Here is a 27,494-nt window from a genome sequence, read left to right as displayed (position 1 = left end):
TTTATGTCAAATATCTGTATTTGCCATTATCTGTGAGAGCTTAATCTTACTAGACTGTTTTATTAGCAGATGTGAATTGTTTGTGAATGGTTTTTGGATCACTCTAGATTACGTGCATGTCTTCTTTCTTTCCCTTTTTTTTTTTTTTCATAGTTCTTGGGTAATAGGGTCACAGGGAGCCAAATTCAGGGTTTCACATGGTGTGTCCACAGGGCTCTGGCCAATTCTGATCATTCCCTTTGTCTGATCACCAGCTCCTGCAGCCCAACAACAGCAAGCAGCATGAGATGAGGATCTCCAGATCCATGGGTGATATCATGGGATCCCTGTACAAAGACTCGGAGAGGACGCGCAAATATTCCACAGGTCAGTGAGACTCAGCACTCCCTGGGGAGCTCTGTGCTGCTTCAGCCTGGCCACCACCCTCTCCCTCTTTCTTTGTCACAACCCCAGCCTGGATGGCCACCCTGATGTCCCCCAGAGTGACCCAGTGCTCATCCTCAGCCTGAGCAAGAGAGGCTCTGGAGGCTGTGCTGAGCAGAGTCACTCTGAGCACACAAGTGAAGAGAATGGGGAACCGGGGCTGTCATTTGGGGGTGGGAAATGCAGTGATAAAAATTTACAGTCAGTTCGATTCCACTGAGGTTTATCTCTTGGTGAGGTTTATCTGTTGGTCTCTGAGTTTCTGTCCCCCTTTCTCAGGTGGCAGGATATTGTTGCTGAGTGGGCTCAGGCTCCTTAGCTCTTGGGCTGGGACCAGCTCCACCACATAAAGACCAAATAATGTCTGTGTGCCACCAGTGTGTTCTTGTGGGTGAAATGACATCTGTGGGAGCTGTTTCTGGGGTTTCTCAGGGGCATGTGTGCAGTGGTGGCATTCCAGAGGAAGGGGGAGCATCCCTTTCCTTCAGAGGTGCTGGAAGCAGGTACCTGCAACCCCTGAAACCAGGCTGGCAAACACCTGATCTGCTCTTGCAGCCCTGCAGGGACTGGAGTTTGTTTGTAGCCTTGTGTGTTTTTCTCTTTGGTTTTCTGGGCTTGAGTTTATGCTTTCCTTGCTTTCTAAAGTGCTCTGAGCTCTTTGAAATCCTGTTGGTCAGCTGTCTATAGGATTTTTTGTGTGAAGAACTTTGGAGGATTTTGTAGAGAGCAGGGCACCCTGTGCAGAGCTGGTAAAGCAGTATGTAGGACTGGATAGCAGGAGCAGAATTATTCATATTCCAGCCTACAGGCAGGATGAATGACTTTTTCACACAGTGAATGTTCTCTGCTGTGTCTCTGGGTGCAGGTTATAGGGGAATTTCTACAGATCTTTATAATTTTCATGCAAGTACTTGCCAGCCTTGAATAAAGTGGGGCCCTCCTTCAGAAATACACATGGAGAAATACTTCATCCTCTAAAGATCCTCTGTACTTATATGGCAGTAAACACTTCCAAACTCTCTGTGCAACAAAAGAGTGTTTTTCTCCAAGGACTCCCCCCTTCTCTGTTTCATAGCCTGTGCTGATAACAAATCCTGTGGTTTGCTGCACCTCAGACAAGATGTATAGAAAATGTTTCTCTAGGGTAGGTCCAGCATAGCCCTTGTGCATCAGCTCTCCACTGATGCCAAGGCTGGGGGGCACATGTGCAAGGGCTCTCCTTGAGCCTGGTGTTTGGATGTACCAGGCTTGTCTTTTTCTATTGATTTGGGGTTTTTTCCTAGCTCACATGGTTTTTGAGAGTTTGGCAGAGTCACTAGATGAAATGCACGCATAAAGCACAGAGTCTCAGCAGAAAATGTTCTTGAGCAAAACTTCTCTGCTGCCCTTTTTTTTTATTTTGGTACATGTTAGGCTGTTAATGAGCAAAGAGCTGTGGCACTGGGAGCTGTCACTGACCTGTGAGCCTGAGCATGATGGGCAGGGTTGATTCCATGTGTAGTTGTGCTAGTGGGAAGATGGATTCTTGCAAAGTTAAGCTTTTGCTACCAACTTTTATTTCCATGCTTTGGCCTGTCCTTCCTGTTTTGGGGCTGCTGGTTCCTGACCAGCTCTGCACCACTGACTGTGAGGTGTCACTGCCTCATTAATGCCCTGAGCCAAGGCAAGGCAGACAGAGGGTGAGATTTCAGCTGTGCAAGGGTGAGAGCCTGAGGTACAAATGGATTTTGAGGGAATGCTTGAAGAGCAGAGTGAAGGGATGGACACAATGTGCTGCTTTGTTCAGGGTAGCAGAGGAGGAGCACTGGGCAGCACCAGCTGTGCCATGCAGAGTGTGCTAATATTGGGATTTTCAGGAGCTGATGTGCCAAACTCTGAATCCTTGGCACTTTTACATGGTCAGGTGGCAAAAGTAACCAACCCAAGTATCAGCCATACCTGTTTCTTTTTCCATGTAAGCCATCAGTGTTGCCAGGAGGTTTCAGCAAGCCCTCAGCATGACAACAGAAGGTTGTTGTCTCTCTTTATCTTTCTAACTCCTCTCTTTTGGTTATCTGGGGTCTGTAGGAAGCTGCTGCAGCTCTGCTTGGGGGATGCTCACAGTCCAGCAGATGCATTTTTGACCTCCCAAGTCAGAACTGGGCAATCCAGCAACTGGGCAGAAACTCCAGCAAGCTGAAAGGGAGAGCAGCATCTCAAATGGAGCATAACACCCAGCATCAGGGAACAGACAGACAGACAGACAGACATGAGGCTGTGTTTTGTTTTCCTGCAGTGGGGATTTCCCTGAACTTGGTGCATAGTCAAAAGGCATCCTAAGAGGCTGGGAATTCTGCAGGAGAAACTTCTTCCCTTGCAGTCACAAGGCATTTCAGTGTTTTCCTTCTGCTGTCATCAAAGTGGTTGCTATCAAAAGAGGATCTTAATTCAGTTCAGCTTTTCTCTTGAAACCGCATTTAAAAGGAGATTTAAAGTGTCTTTATACTAAAAGGTAGTTCAGGGTCATGTTCTCTGTGTTTCTGAGATGTCTCATGTTTTTCTGCTGACTCTGCCATGTAAACAGCAGTGGAAAGTAATAAAGCTGTATGTAATTGGCACAAGCACATTGGAGGAAATGTTCTGGGGGAGATTTAGCTATTTTTGCTTCTGCTGGGCAGAAAATGTCTTCATGCCATGTCCCTGAAAAACCTTATGCAAAGTCAATATTTTCTTTTTTTTTTTTTTTTTTTTTTTTCTTTCCCATAAACTTTTTCAGTGGAAATCCTCTTCCAGTTTTTTGGTGGCCAGCAAAAGCCCAAGGGAACTTGGACTGAAAAAAGAAAATTTTTGGGGTTCTGGATTTTCAGATAACTGAGGGCTGTTTTTATTTACTTTGAAGAAATACATGTTTCAGAACAGTATCCAAAAAATATTTAACAGCCCTATTCCAGCATCACCATCTCAATAGAAACATTTACTAGAAGCTTTATTTTACTGTTTTTTTTCATGGAAAACCAGGCTGCTGAGCCATGGTTTCATGTGCCTGCCAGCTCTCTCCAGACCAGGAGCACTGCAGGAATTAGGATGGATGAAACCTGCTCTGTTTTGAGAAGAGGAAGAAAATTTATCTATGTGCATCATGCCAGCTGCTTTAGAGCTAGAAAATAGGTTCTGTCTTGCTTATTAGTTAAAAAGTACCCTAAATTTGCCTCAAATCAAAATGTAGAAATCCATGCTCAGAAATATCAGCAAGGAGAGGAGGGAGGCTTGCAGGGAAAAGAAGAAAGGAAGATTTAATCCATCTGCTCACAACTCCCCTTGACAGGACCAGAGAGAGAAATTTCCAGCAGGTTTCTCTCTTTCTCCTGTCCTGAGCCTGGTGTTTCTGCCAGGGCTCAGAGGAGCAGCACATCCTGACGTGGTGTCCCTTGCTTGGGAGCGTCATCCCAGGGCTGGGCTCCCTGTGCCTGCAGCTGTGAGTGGTGGCAGCTGCCAGCAAACCCTCCCCAACTCTGACTCTTCCTGGGCTTCTCTTCCCTGCTTGCTGCTGGTCAGTAGTGGGTGAAGGTTTGGGAAGAGCAGGAGAAGATGGAGCCAGGGAATGCAGGGGTGGAGGGAAGCCAAGGCTGGCACAGGGAGCTGCCTGTACGTGCAGCACCACGAGCTCTGCACATACTGCAGGAAAGGCACTTCTGAAAAGAAAACAGCAGAAGGGAACATGAAAGGCCCCAGTGGGTGCCAGCAGTGACTGTGAGTCTCCGTGCTGTCCTGGTTCTGTGTCCTCAGGACACTCTGTGCTCTCCTCTCAAATCTATGGCTTTACATTTGTGTGTGTGTAAGTGGAGCAGGAATCCCTCCCCAGAGCACCTTGCTGCAGAGAGTATCTGAGGTCAGATGCTCAACCAGGGCCAACTCTGAGTTTGGGAATCCCAAACAGAGCTGCTGAGATCTGACCAGCACTCTGCCTGTACAGAAGTGCCTCACAGCCTGCCCCATCCCTGTTGTATTTGTGTTCCCCCAGACGAAGGCAGGAATGATGAATCTGACTCCATGTTCTCAGAATGCTACTTTATTATTTAATAATACTATATTACATTAAAGAATACTATACTAAAGAATACAGAAAGGATACTTACAGAATGCTAAAAAGATAATAATGAAAACTCCTGACTCTTTCCAGAGTCCCGACACAGCTTGGCCCTGATTGGCCAGAGAGTGAAAACAACTCACAGCAGAATCCAATGGAACAATCACCTGTGGGTAAACAATCTCCCAACACATTCCACATGTGAGCACAACACACGAGAAGTAAATGAGATAAGAATTGTTTTCCTTTTCTCTGAGGCTCCTCAGCTTCCCAGGAGGAAAATCCTGGGCAAAGGGATTTTTCAGAGAATGTGAATGCCACACATCCCCACTGGAGGTGACATGATGTCCCATAGACCCCAGGACAGTCCCTTGGGGACCTCCTCTCCCTGCCTGGTGCTGCTGCTGTTTCTTGAGTATTAGGTCAAGTGTGCAGAGCATCTGTGATGTGTCAAACAGGCACATCTGGACTTTTCTGTCTTTCTTCCTCTGCCTCAAAGTGGATTAATCAGCATTAGCCAATGTGTTTTCCCCACTGTGAATTAAGTCTGCATGAAGTACCAATGTTGCTCTCTTTCTCTGACCCCTGTTCTCCATTCCTGCCCTCCTCCAGCAACACTGGGATTGCCTGAGGTTTTGTTACCAGGATAGGACTGGAGAGAGAAATCAACTCTGAGCTCCAGAGCTCTGCTCCATGCTTCTCCCAGGTGGAAGAACATGCATGGATGCAAAGCAGCAGCAACCAATGCTCCTGGAGGTGTGAAGCTGCAAAAATTAATTTGGGCAGCACTTCTGCCCAAACAGCCTGGCTGAAAAGGGATCTGCTTCACTCCAGCAGTTTCCAAGCAGGCAAAAGCCTAAGCACTTTGTTTAATTTCCTTACCTGCTGGGAAATAGCTGGTGTCTTATTCGCTTTTAAAGTTTTTGGCAGGAAATGTGACTCTGGAAGGTCAAACACAGCTGATCTATGGCTGGGAGTAGTTGTTACAGGCAAAGGCTTAATGGGAGATCATGGGAAGTCTTTGTGCTTGTGATAAATCTGGCTTAACTCCCTGTGTTCAGAGTCAAACAGGGCATGTACAGATCTTTGTAAAATCATAATCAAAGGCTTTTTGGATAGCAAGTGGGTCCTTGGAGCAAGAAATCCCAATGGTGCATGAGCAGATCCACAGCTCATTGCAGCAGTAACAGAAATACTCAGCAGGGCTAAGATACAGCAGTTACACCTCACTAAATCCTCCAGCAGCTTTCTGGGGCTAGAGCCACCCCAATGTCCTTGTGCTGCATTCCAGATTGGCATCTGCTAAGCAAACGAGGGGCTGCTGATGCAGTGATTTATTCAGGGTGCCTGAACTGCTCAACAGTTAAAAGTTTATTTATTTATCTTCAAAGAAAGGATGCTGTACTTCCCAATTGGTTTTGTTTTAGGGCTGGTGGAAAGCCAGTTCGTTCTAAGTGCTGCAGCACTCGAGAGTTTCTCTTCTCTTGATCTTGGCATTACTTCAGTTGGAGATTTTTTCACTGTGTTCTTATCCTGCAGGAAATCTGTGAAGGAGAAAATAGGAAGAAGAAGAAAAAATAACTCAAAGCCATATGACTTTTATTTTTACAATCTAAGCAAGGAGTCAGAAGAAAGATGTAGCATGGACAGACAGATCTGTGTGTTTGGTGTAAATCCAATGATTCAATGATCTTTAATGCTGGTGTGACACTGTTAACATTCACAGCTCCTGATGTGTATCTGCTCAAGTGAAAGGTGGGAACTTGGGTTGGTAGTGTTGATCACGGAGATGGATTTATTCCAGAGATCCATCTGGCACAGTAATGTGATGCAGAAGAGGCAGAAATGTTTTTTGGTTGATCAGTGTTGACTCTCCATGATGGGGTAGGCTCCCTCCCAGTACCTTTCTCTTGTGCTCAGCCCTGGGCATGTTGTCAGCAAATGACGGTAATGAACCCAAGAACCGGTGAGAGTGCCACAAAACGGATACAGAATGTGAGGAAATGCATCTCCATGTGGTTTCCATCTCCTCAAGGATGTGTGCTTTTCAGGAGCCTGCATGAAAACAGGTTGTTGTGTTGTGTGAAAGCTCATGTTGCACAATGCCAGCTGAAGCTCCAGCACGGATCCACAAGGATCTCCATCAGCAATTCCCTGCCTTGGAGTGATGACAGCACAGGGGTGGAGGGGAGGGACTGCAGGGAGCCAAGCAGAGCCAAGACTGCAGCAGGGCAGCAATCCCTAAAGCTGGAAAAGTAACAAGGATAGAGTGGATTTGGAGGAATGGAACATCTTCATAAAGAAGCTGTGGGGTTCTCTCCCAAGTGCAAACTTGAAATCACCTTCTAAACAAGCCCTGTGAGGGAGCCAGTGGGAGCTTTGCTGTCTGTGCATAGGATGCAGAGGATAGAGGCTCTGGGGTTATAGACAAGGGAGACACTTCCCTCGGCCAAAAATGGGACAAACCAATCCCATAGATCATTCCTGTCCTGGGATTTTTGGGTTTGAGGGCTGGTTTTCCTTTGCCTTTACTTTTGTGTAGGGAGAGCAGGGAGAAGAGGGGATTTGAGTGCAAGTTGTTTTCCAAATAACAAGTGTTTCAGTGATGCACTGAGCACAGCCAAGCTGTTTCCCACATGCCTGGACAAGGCAGTGACCTGCTCCAGGGAGGGAATGCCCAGAGGTCAAAGGGGAGGTGGGTTTGTGGTTTGTGGTTTGCTTTGAGACTGACTGATTGTATCACAGCAGAACTCCCAGAGCTCTTTCCTTTCTAGCATCACACCTGGATGCAGTGACAGCTCTTAGGATCCCGGGTGTGTTGAAGGTCAGGTCTGCTGCACATTGTGTGGTCCCACAGTAACTAACCCTCCCTGATGCTAAAGCTTTGGAGGATACCCATAAATAGCACCACAACTCTAGCTCCATTCCCATCCTCATGAGTTCAAACCCAGCTGTGGCAGCAGCTCTCTGGTCACAGAGAGCAACAGACAACTTTCCCAGGCATCATTCTGTGAAAGGCTCTGAGAAGCTCAGAGAGAAGAATTATAAACAATTCTTACCTTCACTTGCTGCACCTGCTGTTGTGAACATGTGGAATGTGTTATGGAGATTTGTGTACCAAAGGGTGGTTTCTTAATTAGCCAATGGTGATAGTGTTTTAATTAAAGGACCAATCAAATCCACCTGTAGGGATGGAGTTGATTGGTCCTTTAATTAAAACACCATCAGGTGTTTTAATTAAAGGACCAATTTTAGGGATAGGAATTTTATACTAGGGTATAAAAAGCAATGGGTTGTTAATTAAGTTAATTGGCCTTCTGTGAATGCCTCGAGAGTCTATGTCACTTATTACACCGCCCTGGACTCCTGTGCTGGCACCCAGGAGCTGTGTGCTCACTGGGGCAGCGTTTCTGGAAGGGTTTGGGTTGGTGGGTGCCCTCCCTGACCGTGTGTGTCCCTGCCCAGGCTCCCTGCACACCGGGCGCAGCTCCCCGCCGCCGGGCAGCGTTCCTGAGGAGCAGCAGCAGATCGCCCGCCAGGGCTCCTACACCAGCATCAACAGCGAGGGAGAGTTCATCCCCGAGACCATGGACCAGAACGTGAGTGGGGCTGGGGGGTGGCTGCTGTGGGACAGCTCTGCTGGCTTCTTGGGGTCTCTGCTGCTCAGAGTGACCCTGAGATACATTAGAAAGTCTCTTTTCCCAGCCCAGTGCTTGAAGAAGGAGTCAGAGCTCTTCAGTTCTCGGTCTCAAGGTTGTTTATTGTTCCTTATCTGTAAAATTCTTTCACCTGCCCTGCTGAGGTCCACTCAACATGACAGTCAGAGGCACTCTGCCTACCCCCAGGGTGGTGTTATCTTTTTATACTAAAAACTACGTGTACAACGTTTACAATTACTTTCCAATACCTATCACCTGTGTTAGACAGTGAGCTTCTACTCTAAACCAATCTAAAAGTGCCAACATCACAGCAGAAGATAGAGGTCAGGAAGAAGGAGAAAGACTGGACAGGCTCAGATTCCTCCATCTTGCCCCCTGAACCCCAATTCTAAAAACCTCAAAAATCTAATTTTCACCCCGTGATAAATTCACTATCATTCTGCTTAAACTGTCATGGCTTGCAGATCTTCATATAAGGTTGGTAATTTGCTCCATGGGTCGTAATCAAACCCACAGGCATTTTGGGCTCTGTGCCAGGGTCTCTGAGCCCCCTGGCAGGGGTCTTGGCAGTCCAGGACAGCCAGAGGGATGTCCTGAATTCCAGCACTGGCTGTGCTGGGAGAGCTGCTCCCACCTTTACATTCTGGCAGTGCCTGTGCTTGGGGCTCAGGCCAGCTTTATCCAGGAATGGGTGCCCCTGGGCTTGACATGCCCATGGAAGTGTCTGATTTCCAGGAGCCCTGAGAGCCAGTGGGGATGGCAGATGTGCCCAGGCACCTCAGGTAGCTCTGGGGCACACATGTGCACCAGCTGCCAGGCCCTTGTGGCCACAGCATTCCCAGATCCCAGGACTGTGAGGGAATGTGCCAAGCAACCGATTGCCTGCGATTGCAACAGCCTGGGGATATCAGCAGCTCTGGCTGCTTCCCAAGTGGTGTTTCTGCCTGAGCTCCAGTTACAGTTCTTGGCTCTGCCCACAGCCTTTGTGGTTTTGTGTCTCTGTCCCTCCCCATTTATATTTTTTTAAGCTCTCTTAATAAGGAGATTGTATATTCCAGTCTCTCAGTAATAAAAGAGCAGCAAGTTCCTCAGTGCTGAGCAGTACCTCATCCTCCAGTCAATTTGGTACCCACGGTGAGGGAAACTGCAGTGTCAAGGGACCACAGTGGGAGCACCTTACACCTCCCTCTCAGTTTGCATTTCTGCTCAACCTGTAGCTCTGAAGAGCTTAATGTAGATCCTGTGAAGTCAGCTGGGCTGTCTGAGCACATGTCATTCTTACAAAGCTCTTGGAAACACAGGACCAAGAATCCCTAGTTTGCAGGAGGGACATCTGGAAGGCACTAAACTCAATCCATCAGGTTGCTATGCTGGCCCCCAAGGATATTCCTGGGAGATGTGTATTTCCTACACTCAAAAGCACCCACTAGCTCCACATTTGCATGCAGGCTGTGCTAGTGTTTCCATGGCAAAGTTGTGTTTTCAACAGTTTATTATCCAGCCATTAATAAAATAAGAAGTCACTCCGGGTGAGTCTTGGCAGCGTCAAGAGTGCAGATGTATCGTGTGCTCCTTGCAGCCAAAAGCTGGCTCCCCATTGTTTTCACATGCCTCCAAAACATGTTGGGGAGGATTAAGACAAAGTGTGTGTGTGTGCAAGGGGAGGGTCCCTGTGACCCCCTTGGGTGTAAATCAGCCCAGCTCCACTGGCTGTTTGTGCAGCTCCATTAATTCAGAGCCCTGAGCCTGCTCTGGATGAAGGTTCCCAGATGCTCTCCTTGCCTTTTCCCAACATCACTCTGTGGGTGGCCCACAGCCCTTTGCTGGTGAATTAAAAGCAGGGAAAAGGGGTTTGGGGTTTATTGTCTTTCCTCATTGAGCAGTTCTGCTTTTCCCTATATGGGTTTTGCCTTCAGAATGTTCTTGTACTGCTGCTTCCATATGTGCCTCGTGGAAAAGCACTCAGAAGCTGGAGCTTGCTGCCTTTTGGGGAATGCCCCTGTGCAAGCCTGTGATGTAACTGTGGTCTTGGGACCAGCCTGGCAGATGAACAGAGGCTGAGTATGGAGCATGCTCCAATTCCCAATTTTATGCTTTTGAGAAATGAGTCTGTTTCAGCTTTGACTGCTGGAAGAGACCTGGCATGGCTGGCAGAGGTGGGGAGTGGCTTCTGTCAGAGTGCTTGCTCCTCTTTGGCCTGGTGCATTTTGAAGGAGGTTTTAGGGTACAAACTAGGAAGAGGAGAGAAATTGCACTTTGCAGTTGGGACTACCTGGCCAAAACAGCACGAGCTGTTCTGACAACTGGCTGAGGAGGGCTGATGGGAACAGCCTGGGGAAAGGGAGGCTGTTGGGGAAGGAGGAGTGATGTGGGAAGCAGCAAAGTGTGGCTCCACATGGTGTTTAACCCTTGTTGCTCAGCTTTCCCAGGAGTGAGCTGTGGAGCAGGGGTTAGTGAATGTCCCAGCCAGCAGGGAGCATGGCAGCGCAGTGTGGCTCGGAGCAGGCTCTGCTCCACGTGGAGCTGCACACAGCTCCAGGGTTTACCACTCCTTACAAACCCTCTATTGTTACTAACCAGCTATAAATAACCCTGGCCAGTACAATGTCTCATCCAGGAAGCAACACAAATGCAGCTTTTGACTTCACTGAGCTGATGAGTGCCGAGCCAGTTCTTCCAGCCAAAGCCCTGATGATGCTGCTCTTATCAGCAGAAAGGAAGGCTGGGCTCGTGTGCCAGGGCAGCTCGGGAAGTCAGGAGCCCAGGGCTGCACTCCTGCCTCTGCTACACAATATCCACTTGGCCTTGGGCACATCATTTGTGTCCTGATACATATTTTCCTTAAGTAGTAAGGAAAAAGTAGTAAATATTGTTATTTCTCACAATTGCTTTGAGCACTTTGAATTTCATTGACACCTCTGCACGCTTTGAACATCAGGGTGTTAATGATCTTTGCTTCAGTTTTTCTACCAGCAAATAGCAGCTGGAAAGAACAATAATGCAAAAAAGGCATCATAAATGGATGACCCTGCAGATGTCTGCTAGTTCTGGAGCTTGGGGATCTACAGTGCATGGTTTTATTGTTTCCCTTTTCTTTCTCTGTCAGATGCTCGAAGCTTTCATCAGCCCTGATGATTCTCTGTCTGGGAGCTGCCAGTCACTGGACAGGTCTGTGGACAGGTGAGTTGTGTGTATCACCATGTTCCCAAGCTGAACTGCAGCCTCTGCTCTATAGCAGGAGAGCAGCAGGATCAGTGGCAACCCCTGAGATTTCTATTGGGATGAGGATGCATCTGAGCAAAACAAAGTTACCTTTATTGCTGAAAACCAGATCCTAGCAGAGATGTCTGTGCAATGATTTTAATTGCAGTAATCTGAGCTGGACAAAGACAGCCTAGCCTTGTGTGACCAGGTTTTCTTTTTTTGCCTTTTGAGATGAAAATTCTCACAGACTCACACAATGGTTTGGGTTGGAAGGGACCTTAAAGATCATCCAGTTGCAATCCCCTGCCATGGGAAGGGACAGCTTCCACTAGACCAGGTTACTCAGTGCTCCATTTAGCCTGGCCTTGGAACTCTTCCAGGGTGGGCACCCACAGTTTCTCTGGGCAGTCTTTTCCAGTGCTTCACCACCCTCACAGCACCTCCTTCCCTCTGGCTCTCTGCAGTCACCAGGTCAATATTCCATCAGCCTCTCCGTGCCTCCTCGTCCCTGGGCACGCTGTCTGCTCTCCACTGACCACTGGCAAGCTCAGCAGCCCCTGTGCAGTGCCAGCAGCCACAGACGTGTCAGTCGAGGTGCTGGGGACACCAGATGAGCAGTAACTAAGTTTAGCTACTCAGCAGGAAGCAACTGGGACACGCTGTACTAAGCCAGGCTGCGATTCAGTGCCTGCTGCCATTGAGCTGGATCCCAGCTCCCACGTGCACAGAATCCCTGTGTTTGCTGCTGTGCAGGGTGAGCTGTGGATAAGACACAGTGTCCTTTTGGGAAGCAGTGTATTTTTTTTTCCATCTGCATCAAAGGTTGTCTATTTTTTTCCGCTGTTGCTGTTCCATCCAGCCCCAAGGCTGTGTTCCAGCAGGCCTGCCTGCCTTGGGTTGATTGTGTAGCGTGCTTGGGGTTTGCAGCTCCGTGTGCTTTGGACCTGTCTCAGCATCAAGGTCCATTTCCTTTTTGTGGCTTTTAATAATTTCCTGTGATGTATTTGCTCATTGTTAGGGCTGTATCGAAACTGGATTCCTTGTGTTCCCAACCTCTCTGCCCCAGCTTTGCTTTTGCACAGATTTTGCCAAGAAGAACAGCAGAAGGAGCTTGGGCTGTGTGTAACACCCTGCTGTGAACTGAGGGGAGAGCTTTAGGCTTTTAGCTCTGTCTGTGAGAGGGTGGCATGGCCTGATTTCATGTCCAAAGCAGGCAGATGTGTCCAGTCATGGGTCTAGGAGCTAGAAAAGGCACAAGGAGGGCTGTATTGCTCCAAGGAAGAGGAGTTAGTAGGACTCTTCCTGCAAAGAGCTGGTGGAGGCCTTGCAGCCAGTTGTTGGGATGGCATCAGCCCAAGATGACAGAGAAGTCACCAGGCTGAGGGTTAGGAACAGCACCACAAACTCCTCTTTGCCACAGCAGGGATCAGCTCTGACATGAGTAGGTTTCAGAGCACTTTACAAAGCTGATTTCTACTCTGTGCCCATATTGTTAAAAGGGAAGTGTAAAACCCACATGCCCAGCTCACTCTTTAAGAGCCTGGGGTGAAATTGGGATTTCTGCAATCCCCTTGCAGTGCTTTTCCATCCTCTCACTGTAGTTTAAAGGCCTTGAGGCACCAATGCCACGCTCTTCCTCCTGGTCCCGTGGGAGGGTGTGTGTTCCCAGAGGTGATGCAGAGTCTGTGTGAAGAAGGTGGGAGAGGAGGGAAGCCTGCATGAACTGAGCATGGCTGAAGGGCTCTGGTGTGAGCACCTGCAGAGCTCAGCAGTGTTCATGGAAAGCAGAGGTGTGTGGTTGAACACTTGACACTGAGGGAGCAGAAGCCTGTGGCCCTCCTGAGCTGCCTCCTGCACAGGGCTGATGATCTTTGGCTGCTTCATTTAAGCCTGGTGACTGTGGGTTTTGCAGCATCCCTTTTGTTTGCCACAAGAACAAGTTGTGATCCAGCCAAAAAAACCAGTCCTCATTCTTGTGCAGGATGAGGATGGGAGCTCAGTGGTCAGTGCAACTTGAGGTTTATCCTGTCCTTTCCCTAGTGTATTAATTCTATAGCTGTTCTGATATAATAAATAAATCCTTTTTTTTTTTTTTCCCCATCCCTTTGCAGCCCTCCCTTTCCCCAAACTCCTGTTCCTGGAAGGAAGACCCATCCCAAAGACGGTCTTGATTGCATGGGTAAGCACTCTTGGTGGTTTATATTTGCTGAAAAGTATAAAGAGCTTATAGTGAAGAGGCTGGACTATTAGAGAGATGGCACTGCATGAAAAATAATTAAAAGCAATCAAGCAAACCAGCTCTATAGTTTGGTAACCTTTCAGAACTGACCCTGCAATGATCAAACATGAATATTCTCTAAAATCAAAAGGCCCAGAGCAGCAAACACAGGCAGGGCTGCTCTTGTCTTCGTTAGCCCTTTGTGATTCTGCAGCAATACCTTTGGGACTGGTTTGGGAATCAACTGACAGCAGCAATAGTGCACACTGGGCAGCTGAGGCCCTGAGGTGGATGGGTGCAAGCAAGCAAAGCTTGAGATCTATGCTGGAAGATGTTGCTCTTGTGTTTGCAGACAACTGCAGGGTGCTGGGAGCAGCCTTGTAGGATCAGCTTTTGCCTCTCTTTTCTCATCTGGGAGTTGCCCCTTCAGGATCTCAACTTCCTACACAGCAAACCCCAACTCCCTAGGGAGTTACACCTCTTCCACTTGCATGAATAATAATCTGCAATAGTGCAAATGCTGGGAGAGAAGCTGTATTGGTGCTTGCACAGATCATAGGTTACTGCTTCATCACTTACAAACATCCAGCTGGTTAAATAATGGAAACTCTGTAATATTGTAATGACTTGCACTAATAAAAATGAGCAAATGGCAGCCAGCCTGTGGCTGGATAACTCATTGCTGGCCTGAGGCAGGATTTCTAGATTGAGCTGCAGAGATGAAGCTTCAGTCAGCCTGGTTGCTGAAGGTTTTAATGCTTCCCCCATGGCACTTTGCTTTGAGACACCTCTGGGCACCATTGCTCACACGTGGCTCACTGAGAACCTCTTGCCCTGTCCTTGTTGCTCCTCTTGCTGACCATATTTCAGCCATTATGTGCTCTTTTTGGCAATCACACCGAAGCACAGCAGAGGCCAGGAATGGCCTCTGAGGAGCTGCTGCTGGCCCCAGGCTAAGACAAACAAACAGTCAGAAGGGGCTGTGTCATTAGAATTGGATGGAGGAAAAACAGCAGGTGAAAGAAGGGGGTGGAATGACAGATATTTTAATCTCAAGTTATTTGGTGCTACCAGCAATGGCTTCCTGTGCTGGGGTTTTTATTAAAAAAATATGTCCTTATCTTGCATGTCCATCCATCTCTCTCATCATCCAGTGTCTAAACTCTGATGGTCTTTAATCCCTTCTGTATATTCTATCTTTCTAGCATTTAATTAAATAAATATAAAAGTTTGGAGCTCTGGAGGTTTGAATTGGCTTTCAGAGGGGAGGAGTCACATCTGAGAAGAAAGAGGGGAGATGTTATCTGGTGTTAGTCAAGTGCTGGATTTTTTTGCATTTTCCTGGAAATAGCTGATATCATAACAAATGTTTTGGAGTGGATGTGTCTAGGCCTGACCCTGCCTGGCAGTTCTGTTTAATTTTTTTTGCATTTTCCAAGTGCAAATAAGATGTTTTAGTGCTATGGCTTGGAAACCAAGCATGGTCTGTGTTAATCCCCTGCCTTGGACTTGAACAATGTGGGCCAGGGTCCATAAAGTGAGCAGTTAAACCTCTGATTTTGAGGCATTAAGGGCAGTGTGTCTAACCCTGATTTTCCACTGAAGAGTTTGTGAGTGTGGGCAGATTTCACTTGGGGTATGTAGGGTTGTGTTAATGAGCACCTTGTCTCCTCCTTCTCACCTCTAACTCAGTGTTTTCCATAAGAAACACTCTGGGCATTTGATACTGAGCTGATCTCAGAAATATCTGTGTCTTCTTCCCCCCTGGCAGATTTTGACATCCCATTCTGTGAGAGGTTTGGGAAAGGTGGGACCTTCCCAAGGCAGTACCATCTCTCCCAAAGCCGCAAGGACTACAGCGATGGTAAGGACGTGATGGGGGCTCAGGGAGGGGGTGATCAGTCCTTGGTGCCTTGTGCCAGTGCCTGAGACTGGAAACACTTGGGAAGGAGAGGTTTCTGATAAAGGGAGAGCCACCAAGTGCTTTGAGATTCACTTGTGTATTCAGAAGGGTGTTCTCTGTGAGACCTTGTGGCTCTGCTCTTGGGAAATGCTGAGCCTGTCCTCTGCTTACACCTCCTGCTTTAATTTAGCCTTGGGGATGATTGGCATTTCTCATCCCTGGCAGTATCAACCTTCCCACTCCCCAAAATTGCCTTCTTTTGAGGATGATTTTTGTGACCTTTACAGCAGGTTTCTCACTGAGCCATAGGAAATCCCCAAGCAATTTCAGGGTAGCAGTGTCTGTTTGCTTCTCTGTTTTAAGCTGGTGAGCTTTGAGCTTTGGGGCCAACTCCATCATCTTTTTCCTGCTCATTCTTTCACTGTGTAAGACTGCAAGTAGTGGGAAGCAAAAATTCCCTTGGGAAAAATGCACTGGGGACGTGCAGAGAGCATATTGAGCTTTCCAGAATGAGCTTCATCTCTCACTGCCACCCCTGTGAAAGCAGCTCTGGCCCTGCTGTGTGGTCATTTGCCTGTGGACTTAGGGGATAGTGGGGATAATTTTCAATGTAAATCTCTGCCTGTTCAGTGTTTAATTGTGATTAACAACCAACACACCTATTGATGTAATTAAACTGTTGCAAACCCCTCCAGAAACATCTACATGAGATGTAATGCCTGCTGTTATCAGCTCTTAAGTTGAATTAAAATCTTCACATGGCTTTGTTTCAGTTTCATTACACTTGCTTTGCTTAATTTGAGGAGATGAGGATCTCAATGATGTGAGAAGGTGGTGACAGGTGGATCCAAGCTGCTGTGTGTGTTCTGGCTGTCATTTTACCCCTTTTCCCCTGCAGGCCGGAGGACTTTCCCCAGGAGTTACTTCCCACAGGAGAACCTGTTTCAGCTCGTCCCTTCCAGCAGAACCAAGAGCTTTACTGGGGACAGCAAGCTCAGCACTCTGCAGTATGATGAGTACAGGCCCAAGTGTTGGAACAATTTTGAAAAGGGTCTGCAGGCCTTCAGCACCTCCCCTACAAAAGCCAGGAACTGTGAGTGCACCAAAGCCCCGAGTGCCTGAGGTCTCAGGAGAGCTGGGATTTGGCACAAAATTAAGTTTTTGTGACCTGCTGAATTACTAATTACTGATGTTGCTGGACACCAGCTAAGCAGCCATGGGTAAACTTTGATTGCACCCCCACTATGGGGCACACTGCACCAGCTTGTGTGTCATGAGCAGGGTTTAGTACAGCACCCTGTGTCTTACTCAGCCTTTGGCTGACAGCTGTGTGGGGTCAGCTGGTGTTCAGGTGATTGCTTGTGTGTTGGACTGTCAGCTTCCCAGAAGACTTGGGATGTGGGAGCAAATGCATCGAGTTTCTGTTCCTTGCCTTGCATTGCTGTCACCCCAGCACTCAAAGATGCTCCTCTGCTATTGCAGCATTGCCCATGGTATAGAAGCTGGTGCATACTGGGCCTGTTTAGTGATGGACAACATCCTAGAAATGACCAGTGATATAAAACTCCTCACTGGTCCCTGCCTGGGTTGCTGCTCAGCCATCCTGTATTCTGCTAAACACTCCCACAGCAGAAGGGAAATTCCAGTGTTGGCTAAGGAAACAGTTTTTAGAGGAATGACTCTTAATGAAATAGGAATTTCCTGGGATTTATGCTTTATGCTAATGCAAACTGGGAAACATTCCCCCCACACCAACAGCACCAGTGTAGTTAAAACTGGTTTGTCCTGGTGCACCTGGGAGAGAGAGAGAGACTCACTGACTGCCCTGTAGGGTCAGGTGGACCCTGATGCTGAAGTCTCCCTGTTGTGCTCTTCCCTCAACCCTCTCCTCTCTCCTGTAGCCCTGCAGGCACCTGTGAACTGGAGGTTGGGGAAGCTGCTGGGAAGAGGAGCTTTTGGGGAAGTTTATCTCTGCTATGATGCTGACACTGGGAGGGAGCTGTCAGTGAAGCAGGTGCCTTTCGACCCTGACAGCCAGGAGACAAGTAAAGTGAGTACAGGGGCAGGGCTGTTCTGCAGCACCCTGGGGAACTAAGGGCTGAGGGTAGAGGTGTCCATGCCCCTGGGAGGCTGTGTGTGCAGACAGAGTGTTGTTTCCCCTCTCTGGAGTAGTCCTGAATGTCTGTGGTGCTCTGGTGACTTCTGTGCCTCCCAGTTCCTTGGTTACATTGGCCTGCTCTGTGTCAGGTATCACCTCTTGCAGGTCTGTCTGATCTTCCTTTGTTTTGTCCTTCTTGCTCCCTTCACCTTCTCCCCATCCTACTCAGTGACTTTTTTGGAATCTTTCCAGAAAACCTCCTTAAACACAAGTAACAATAGTAATAATAATTAATGAAACCTGTCTGAAAGCCAAGCCCTGTCTTTCTCCTTACCTTTCCCTTAGGGCGTGCTCCTTATTTCTGGGCCTCATGTGGCCAATGGCTTTGTGGACAGCTTCACAGCTGCTACAAAAACTGTGCTCAGCATGGAGTAATATCTATATCATGTTCCCAAAGACACCATTCCCTTTCATCAGGAAGCCTGTGTGGTTTGTTACAGGAGGTGAATGCTTTAGAATGTGAGATTCAGCTGTTGAAGACTCTCCGTCACGACAGGATCGTGCAGTACTACGGGTGCCTGCGGGATCCGGAGGAGAAGAAATTGTCCATCTTTGTGGAATACATGCCAGGGGTAAGTGTGGTTCCTGCTAAACGTTGTCCTGAGTGGTAGAAAACAGATTTAGAGTTTCCTGGACTTTGGTGAAATTTATGTTTGTCCAGCTGAGCTGTTTTACAGCTGATGAACCAAACTAAACTAGTGGATGCATCCCTAAGGCTTGGGAGAGCTTAGGATGTGAGTCAGATCTCATGGTGAAGCCCCTCAACAAGCACTGGGTGAAAAGAAGAGCTTTGCAGGCAGGTTTTAGGTTTGAATCCTGGAGCAGGGTGTGTGCACAGTCTGGAATCTGAGCTTGGTGTATGTGGGACATGATCCAGACCCTGCTCCAAACACTGGCCTGAGCCCATCCTTAAGTATTTACTGCAACTCCCTGCAGGACAAGCTAATAGTACAACTGTCCACCCACAGCTGTCACCAATTATTTGTGGCTTTCAGCACGTGTGTATTAAAAGCAGTGGTGTTCATTAGAATCCTCTGGTGAGGACAGAGCTTTTTGTGGGCAGCATTATCCTCTTGTGCAGGAGTGGCTTCATTTGTGGCTTTGCTGATATAGGATGAAATAGTCATGGGGCAAAAGATCAGAATGCTTTGAGGGCATTTAAGCAGGGGCTGGAAAATGTGCATGGGTGAGTTGAGCATCTCTTTGTGTTTGGGAGCTTGTGAATTACATCAGCCATTAGACTGGTGGTGTAAAACAGCATAATGCTATTTACATTGCTGGAGGATGTGTTCTCCTAAGTCCCTTCTGTCCAGCTGGATTTGTTCCCCAGAGTGTGGGAGAATAAACCCTTGTTTATACAGAGATTTGTAAGGTCAGAAGGGACAATTAAGTCATTTGGTTGCAAATAATTTTAGTAGTTAGGCAAATGTGCTAGAGGCTCTCTGAATGAATCTTGCATGTGAGTGATCAGGTGGATTTCCATGCCTGAGTCCCTTCCATACCCTGTCCTCCCTCTTTCCCTGTGGGCATCTTGCATTCGGGCCCTGCCACAAGGCATGGACCCAGAGGAGTAAATCCCAGGAATTCCAGCAGTCCCCTTGCTGATGTTTGTTAGCAGCCAGGAAACCAGCATTCGATGCTGGGGCAGTGTCCAGCAGGGCTGGAAATTCAGTGTTTGTTTTTTTAAATGATAAAGCTGAGCTCTGACCAAATACAGATTGACTTTGCTGCTGCAACAACAGCTCATTTGACAAAAGCAGCTTGGGGCTCTGGTTTCCAAGGCCAGTGGAAGTGAGGGAGTTCCCAAAGCTTGCAGGACAGCAGCTCTGCAAAGCTGGGTCTGGCCAAGCTTCAAGTTTGAAACAGTCAGCTTGGCAAAATGTTCAGAGGGCCAATTTTGGGTATATCCTGAGGCTGCCATTCTTTTGCTGGCCCCCAGTTAATAGCTGACTCTGTAGTTTCTGTCCTGCCCATAAACTGTTTTTTAAATTATGCTTGGAAAACAGAGTGGTCCATTTGACCACAGGCCTCAAAGAACCAGTTTCCCCTTCTTGCCTGATATCCCCTGAAAAGAAATCTCTTTTAGTTGTGGTGAGGGAATGTACCATGCATACAGGTTATATTGAGGGGGTCATTTAGAGCATCTCAGGTTGCTTCAGCAGTGCTAAGAAAAGGAGAGGCCCATCCACAGGATCACCACCAGCCTCAAAAGAAGCCAAAACAGTAGCTGGGCAGAGCAACAGCAGAGATGGGTGGATGTGGAAAAGCTGATACAGTTGGATGGGCTGGCTTGGAGCAGAGCAGCCACTGTTCCCAGAACAGGACTGGCAGTCATGGATCCACCCCAGAGCTGCAGGACAGGCAGTTTCTACAGGATGGGTTTCCCCTCCCACTTCCCAGCTAACCTGAATACTGGAGGTAGAGCTGAGTGTGAACCCCAAATCTGCCTCTGGTTCATCCCTGCTAAAACCCAGCTCTGGCACAATGAGACACATCCATTTCCAAGTGGCCCAAAAATACAGCTGAAGCCAAGGGGATCAACCTGCTGCAGATGATAAATGTCTGTACCCCTGCTCCCTTTTTTCTGTGATCAATACCATCAAACCAGTTTGAGTTTGCATGCCTGGGTCAGAAATTCAAGGACTTGTAAATTATCTACTCTGGGTGGTCTTGGTGTAGCCCTTTTTGGGGCTGGTTGTCCCTCATGGCTGTTGTCCCTCTTGCTGTGCAGAGTTTTGGGAGGAGCCTTTCAAAGACTAACTCATTATCTTGATCCTAAAGAACTGGCTCTCTGCAACTCCCTGCAAGGATATTGTAGGCAGGTAGGAGTTGGTCTTTTCTCACAGGTAACAAGTGATAGGAAAAGAGGACATGGCCTCAAGTTGCACCAGCAGAGATTTAGATTGGGTGCTGGGAACAATTTCTTCACTGTAAGGGTTGTCAGGCATCAGAACAGGCTGCCCAGGGAAGTGGTGGAATCACCATTGTTGGAAATGCTCAAAAGAACACTTGGTTTAGTGATGGAACTGGCAGTGCTGGGTTAATGGTTGCAATGGATGGTCTCAGAGGTTTTTTCCAATCTTAAAGAGTCTATGAGTCTAATTAATCGAGTTGATCTTCTCAATCGAGTTGTAATTCCTCATCAGTTCGGTCCTTCTCAGTGAGCTGTCAGTGACCCCCCTGCAGCCACTAGAGGGGGGAAAAGGTCTGTGCTGTTGGCAGGAGGAAGCTGTGCCAGGCACCCGCTTGTGTCACCTTCATCTCCCCAGGGATCTGGGACACGGGCACAAGTCTTTGCTCTGTTCACCACTTAGTGGATTTCTGCTGTTTCTACAAATAGGGTTTGGGTTTTTGGGTTTTTTTTGAGCTGGAATGTAGAGTGGTCAGGGAGGTTTAAGAAGTTGCTGTGATGTGATGGTTTCTCTGGTCCTTACAGTTGGTGTGTGTTGTTTCTTCACAACAGGGCTCAATAAAGGACCAGCTGAAAGCTTACGGTGCTCTGACAGAGAATGTCACACGGAAATACACCAGGCAGATCCTGCAGGGGGTCTTCTACCTACACAGCAATATGATTGTCCACAGGGATATTAAAGGTGAGTGCATAATACAGAGACTTCTTGCTTGCTTGGGTTTGTTCAGCCCAGCCACCCCTGCCCCAGTACAAATCCAGCATAGTGCTCGGATCTGCGCTCTTTGAAGTATTTTTGCCCCTGCCCTTCACCAGATTGAGCCATGAAAATCTTGAGCAAGCAGCTGAAACCAAAAATCTTGGGCTGTTTTCTCTCTCAAGGCATTACTGTTAACTGCCCTTACACATCTGAAAATCTGGTGTAACATAGCCAAGAACTGAGAGGCTCTGCCATTTGGAGAGGTCTGAAGCTGCTTTCTGCTGTCTGTGGGTGGGATAATCTGTTGGCCCCCATGCACTGCTCATTTTTGGGAAACCTGCTGAATGAGGGGATGCTGGTGGGAGTCAAACCTCTTGCACAGCAGCTGCCTTAGGAGAGAATAAATTGAAATAATGCTGAGTCCAGCCCCACCACAGCCCTTTGGGCTCCCCCCTGCCCGGCTCTTTGCCTGTGCCCTTCCTGCTCTCCTCACTGTAGCCACTTCATGTTCCTGCTTCATTTCTTGGGGGTCTTGTCTTTGCTTCTCACCCCAGGTGCCAATATTCTGAGAGATTCTGCAGGAAATGTGAAGCTTGGAGATTTTGGGGCCAGCAAACGCATCCAGACCATCTGCATGTCTGGGACTGGGATTAAATCTGTCACAGGGACACCATACTGGATGAGCCCAGAGGTTATCAGTGGAGAGGGCTATGGAAGGAAAGCTGATGTGTGGTAAGGAACACAGTAAAAACCCCACCACTGCTACTTAAATCCAACAGTCCTTTTGGGAAGCTGTAATGGGAGCAACAGGTATTGCTAGTAGCTGGAAGTAGTGCAAAGGATGGAAAATAGGAGATACATGTTAGGATCAACTGTGCAGATCCAGAGTAAAACTGTTGTAGCCAAGTTCCCAAACAGGAGCACTCAGAATCACAACTTGCATTTGGAAAGTCTTGTCTTGTGTGAGTCTCACATCCAGCTCATCCCCATAATTGCTTTTTGATTCTGGAAAGCAGGTTGATAGCAAAGCTCACTGAAAGACCTGCTGAGTTTTGGTGGCCCTGATTTTGGGTTCACTAAGCTCAGAGGCTCAGGGGATCTTCATGGTCTTCCCAAATGTGCTGCTGAATGTTTGCATGGGCTCAGGCACAAAGACAACTAAAATCATTGGCTGCTTGTGAATGTTTTGATCTGTGGAGGATGACAGATGGAACCTGGAGGAGTTGGGATAACACTGCTAATCTTCCCAGTATATGAGGAGGAAGCAATGTCTTCCCAGTCTGCTTTCTGTTAGGTGCCCAAGTAAAGAGGGTCAACAAAAAATAATCCTTCCAAGAGAGCCTTAATGGGGTGGGAAAACCTAGAAAGTCCTTAGCAGGTGTCCATGTGCCCTGCACCACCTGCACTGGCTGATGGGAGGCAAAAGGTTAATTTTTAAATTTTTTAGGATCAATGGGATAAGTTTAATTTTTTTTAGGATCATTCATGAATAGAGGTGGCAGAGTATCTCTGCTGAGACCAGAATTCTTGAGCAAACCAAGGGAAACCTCTCAGGCTCTTTGCTGCTCATTCCACCTGTCCCTTCTCAGGTGCACCTCAGAGATGAAGTGGGATGTAGGCAAACATGTTTCATTCTGGCTCAGCTTCCCTGGGAACTACATGTTATTGTTGAAACTCTGCTGTCTGAAGCTGTGCATGGGTTTCCCTTCAGGGGATGCTCCAGTGAGCTTTTATGAGGCTTAGTATCTGCCAGTTAACTTAGTGTCTCCCTGACCTTTTTATGAAACTTAGTAGCCTGGAGAAGAGGAGGCTCAGAGGTGACCTTATTGCTCTCTATGACTTCCTGAAGGGAGGTTGCAGACAGCTGGGGTTGGTCTCTTCCACCAGGCAGCACTGACAGAACCAGAGGACACAGTCTCCAGTTACATCAGGGAAGGTGTAGGTTGGATATTAGGAAGAAATTTTTCCCCAAAAGAATAATAAAGTCCTGGAATGCTCTTCCCAGGGAGGTGGTAGAATCACCATCTCTGGATGTTTTTAAATAAGACTGGACATGGCACTTGGTGCTATAGTCTAGTTGAGGTGTTAGGGCATAGATTGGACTCAATGACCTTAGAGGTCTCTTCCAACCTCATTATTCTGTGATTCTGTAAAGTGGGCAGAAAAGCCCTCAGCTTCAAGGCGAGGCTCATCCATCCACTCAAAGTTGAGTGCCAAGAACCTGTGTGACCAGGGAGCTTCAGGGGACCAGACATTCCAGGGCTATGTGCCCATCTCCTGCAGGTTTTTTCACTTTAGGCAGGTGCAGTCCCAGGGCTGGTTAGACTTGAGCTGCAGTGTGGTGGAGTTTATGGGTCCCCAGAACGAGGGAAGAGATGAGAATCTTGACTCCATGTTTCAGAAGGCTGATTTATTATTTTATGATATATATTATAAGAAAATGATATACTAAAAGAATAGAAGAAAGGATTTCATCAGAAGGCTAGTAAAGAATGAATAATAAAATCTTGTGACTGACCAGAGAGTCCAACACAGCTGGACTGTGATTGGTCATCAAGTAAAAACAACCACATGAGACCAATCAAAGATGCACCTGCCACATTCCACAGCAGCAGATAATTATTGTTTACATTTCGTTTCTGAGGCCTCAGTTTCTCAGGAGAAAAACCCTAGCAAAGATATTTTTCAGAAAATATGTCTGTGACATCTCCCCAGTCCCTCACACTGTGCTCCGCCTTGTTGCAGGAGCGTGGCCTGCACCGTGGTGGAGATGCTAACAGAGAAGCCGCCTTGGGCAGAGTTCGAGGCCATGGCAGCAATTTTTAAAATCGCCACGCAGCCCACCAACCCCCAGCTCCCCGACAGCGTCTCCAGCTCCTGCCGCAACTTCCTCAAGCAGATCTTCGTGGAGGAGAAGCGGAGGCCGACGGCCGAGGACCTGCTGCGGCACCCCTTTGTCAACTGCGGGCTCTGAGCGCTGCCAGCGGGGCCGGGGAGCGCCGTGTGGGGAGGTCGGGCCTCACCCGGGGCTGTCCTGACAGTCCCTCCTCGCTCGCTGCTGTCTCGGCCCCGCCGCCTTGTTGGATTTTCAAGCTGCGCTCGGGACTGTGGGGACTTCAGAGCCAGGGATTTCCCGGCCTTGTGCGGGTGCTGGACCACGGAACCTCCCTGCTGCCAGCGGTACCGGGCTTGTCCCCCTTGCCAAGTAACTGCTCTCTTGGGGGAAGTGTGACGAGCGGGAAATGTCCCCTCAGCGAGCGGGGAGTGTCCCCTCAGCGAAATGTATCCCCCGGCAAGCGGGGAGTGTCCCCTCAGCGAGCGGGGAATGTCTCCTCAGCGAGCGGGGTCCCCTCAGCGAGCGGGGAATGTCCCCTCACCGAGCGGGGAATGTCCCCTCAGCGAGCGGGGAATGTCCCCTCAGCGAGCGGGGAATGTCCCCCTCAGCGAGCGGGGATGTCCCCTCAGCACGGCGGCGGTGCCGGCGGCATCCCCAGGAGCGGCGGGGGAATGAGGTGCTCAGCGGCCATCAGCACCTTTCGCAGAGGAACAGACAGGGCCTTCAGCCAAGCCGGAGGAGATGATCCTCAGACCGCAGAGTCGGGGGGACCTGGGCGTCCCCGTCCACGAGGGGACTGACCCCGCTGGAGCGGGGCGGCGTTTCACACTGTCCTGTGCCTTACGCGGTTACAATCAAGGAGTGATGCTCGGCTCGGATCTGGTGTGAGGATGCAGCAGCCGTGTTGACTTTGCCTTGGCGCGTGTGTGTGTGTGTGAGTCTGGGAACCAGGGGGTCTTCTCGGGGTGCAGGAGGTCTGTGCCGGGTACGCCCGCGGACGGATGCCCGGGACCCCTGCCATGGGCTGAGGGATGGGTAAATGATGGTGGTGTGGGTTAAATGCTGTGTGGGCAGGGCTGAACAGCAGCCAGGTTGTGCTGGGAGCCATCAGGATTAAGGTGGGAGCTGACGGGAATCTCAGCAAGGACGGCTCTGCTCATAGCCACAGTTTGCTGAACTGTGCCCGTGCTGCTGGGATGCCATCGTGTTCTGGACATGGAGCTGCAGGGAGAGCCCAGTGCATCTCTAAAACCCAAGAGAGTGCCTAAAATTAGGCAGAGAGGACTGATGCATGTGAATCTGGGTGTGTCCTCCTCCAGGCACCTCCTCTGTGCCTTGTGGAGCATCAGTGGTGCCCAAGGGAGCAGCTACAGGACAATGCAGCCCCAGACTGGGAAAGCAGAGCTGCAGCAGTGGAGGACAGCTGGAAGCAGATTCCTTCCCTCAGTAGGTTTGAAGTTGTATGAGAAAATGGGCGAGTCAAAAGCAGAGCTGAGCTACAGCCTCTGGCCAGCACTGCCCTGCTGGAAAACCTGGGCAGGAAGCACGCACAGAGTCCCTGGAAGCTAGTTAATTAATTAATCAATCAGATCTGGGGGGTTTGGGATAAATTAATTGCACTATCCTACCTCCCTTCTCTGCTGCATTAGCTGTTTCCACCGACTCAGCAAAGGGTCCAAAAAGCAGTTACCAGGAGGCTCCATCCTCAGGCCAGTGTGTCAGACGGGGTTTATTTTAATGCTGGTTTTCAGTGAAAATGAAAAATGTTGCTCAGACTTTAGAAGAAAGTGACAAATTGGTTGTTTGTGTGAACACATCCTTGAATTCTTCCGTGTGGAAGAGATCAAGACTTTGCATCACTGGTGTGTCCATGTCCTCAGCTCTGAATAGAAAAGCAAGATTGAGGAGGCTGCCCAGTGTAGCTGTGCATGTCCCATTTCTGGAAACATTCAGGGTCAGGGCTGGATATGGCCAACCTTGGAGCAACCTGGTCAAGTGAAAAAGTGTCCCTGCCCCATGGCAAGGGGTTGGAATGAGAGGAGCTCTAAGGTCCCTTCCAACCCAGACCATTCAAAGATTTCATGATTTCAAGAATTATTTCAGTTAAAAAAAAAACCCAAACAACACTATTTGGACAAATTAAAAGAAATACCTAAAAGCATTCCCTATAAATCTCTCTGAAAGCTATCAAGGCCATTTATTCCAGGCCAGGTTCCTGGGAAGCTGGGTGCAATGCTGGAGCAACACTGGGGCTTGTGTCAGTCAGCCATGGGGTGATGGGCAGCTCCCCATGGGGAGGGGAAAAGTCTCCTTTTGCTGAGGGGAATGAAGAATTTTATTCTGTGAATAGGACCAAATCCATCAGTCTGGTCAGTAATATGGGATGGATGGAAACAAACACAAGGGGAAAAAAAATCAGCATTGTCTGGGAATGGGTTTGGCAGAAGAGGGTAACAAAGTGTGTGTTCACCAAAGCTAAAAAAAAAAAAATCAAACAAATTTTTAAGCTGTTTTCTCTTCTTTCATTAAATCTGTTTGGTTTGGGTTTTCTCAGCCCTTCAATGGTGGGAGGGTGTTTCCCTTTTTCCCAAAGATTTGAGAGCCAAAGGGGGCTCCTGGCTGCCCCAAAATGCTCCCAGGGCCCTCAGACCACCTCAATCCTCCCATGGATGGATGTGGTGAGTGTGAGTGTGTGTGAGTGTGAGTGTGAGACACTCCTCAGGTGCCTTTGCCTTTCTGGTTTGTAAAACCCTTGCAGTGTTCTGATGTACAGAATGGAACTAGGAGAAGCAAATGGAATTATTCTACCATGTAAAGTCATTTTCTGTTTGTTTGTTCGGTTTGTTTTTATTTTATTTTCCCTGTAGCGGGCCCTGCGGCTTTCCCTGCATGTTGCTGTGTGTCCGTGGAGAAATAAATTCCTTTTGGGGGGTGGGCAGGGGCAGGACATGGGAACAGGCTGGCAGGAGGGTGATGGCATCACCATCCCTGGAATTGTGGATGTGGGATGTGGTTTGGTGATGAACATGGTTGGATTTGATGATTTTGGAGGTCTCTTCTATCCTTAATGTCTCCATGAGCCTGCATTCCTGCTGCCTGTCCCCTGCTCCCAACAGGGCACCTCCCAGCAAGGGTGGGGGGCACGGGGGGCACTGGTGTCACCATCCCGGGGGCAGTGACAAAGATTGGATGGTTCTGGCTTTTTCTGGGACAGATGGATCTGTGCAGCTCTCTGAGCCCATGGTTCTGCGTGTCCCTCTGTCCTGATGTTCCACCTTGGACTCCCAATGCACAGGATTTTGTGCTTCTAAACTTAATTTTCCTTTATTTTAATTAATTTCTTTTTATTTTAAAATTTGGAGTATTTTTCTTTATTTCTGTTTCATCTTCATTTTCCCACTCCTCCCCTTGTTCCCCCA

The 27,494-nt window shown here is 48.4% G+C and overlaps 1 protein-coding gene across 2 annotated transcripts in view; it reads left to right on the top strand.

The window, feature by feature from the left end:
• The window catches only part of LOC131558404 (mitogen-activated protein kinase kinase kinase 3-like), an 82,705-nt gene extending 55,837 nt beyond the window's left edge, over positions 1–26,868 (top strand). For both annotated transcript variants that reach the window (XM_058806130.1, XM_058806120.1), the window contains exons 7-17: positions 255–366; positions 7,955–8,088; positions 11,255–11,328; positions 13,464–13,531; positions 15,342–15,434; positions 16,372–16,566; positions 17,375–17,523; positions 18,072–18,203; positions 21,095–21,224; positions 21,794–21,971; positions 23,985–26,868. In XM_058806130.1, the coding sequence (XP_058662113.1) occupies positions 255–366; positions 7,955–8,088; positions 11,255–11,328; positions 13,464–13,531; positions 15,342–15,434; positions 16,372–16,566; positions 17,375–17,523; positions 18,072–18,203; positions 21,095–21,224; positions 21,794–21,971; positions 23,985–24,213 (1,494 nt within the window). In that variant the 3' untranslated portion in view covers positions 24,214–26,868. The remainder of the gene's footprint in view (positions 1–254; positions 367–7,954; positions 8,089–11,254; positions 11,329–13,463; positions 13,532–15,341; positions 15,435–16,371; positions 16,567–17,374; positions 17,524–18,071; positions 18,204–21,094; positions 21,225–21,793; positions 21,972–23,984) is intronic.
• Positions 26,869–27,494: the final 626 nt, after the last annotated feature.

This window comes from Ammospiza caudacuta, chromosome 1, assembly GCF_027887145.1.
Source record: "Ammospiza caudacuta isolate bAmmCau1 chromosome 1, bAmmCau1.pri, whole genome shotgun sequence".
Taxonomy (NCBI): Eukaryota; Metazoa; Chordata; class Aves; order Passeriformes; family Passerellidae; genus Ammospiza; species Ammospiza caudacuta.
The sequence above is the reverse complement of the archived record's forward strand: the minus strand, read 5'-3'. Positions and strand labels throughout refer to the sequence as shown.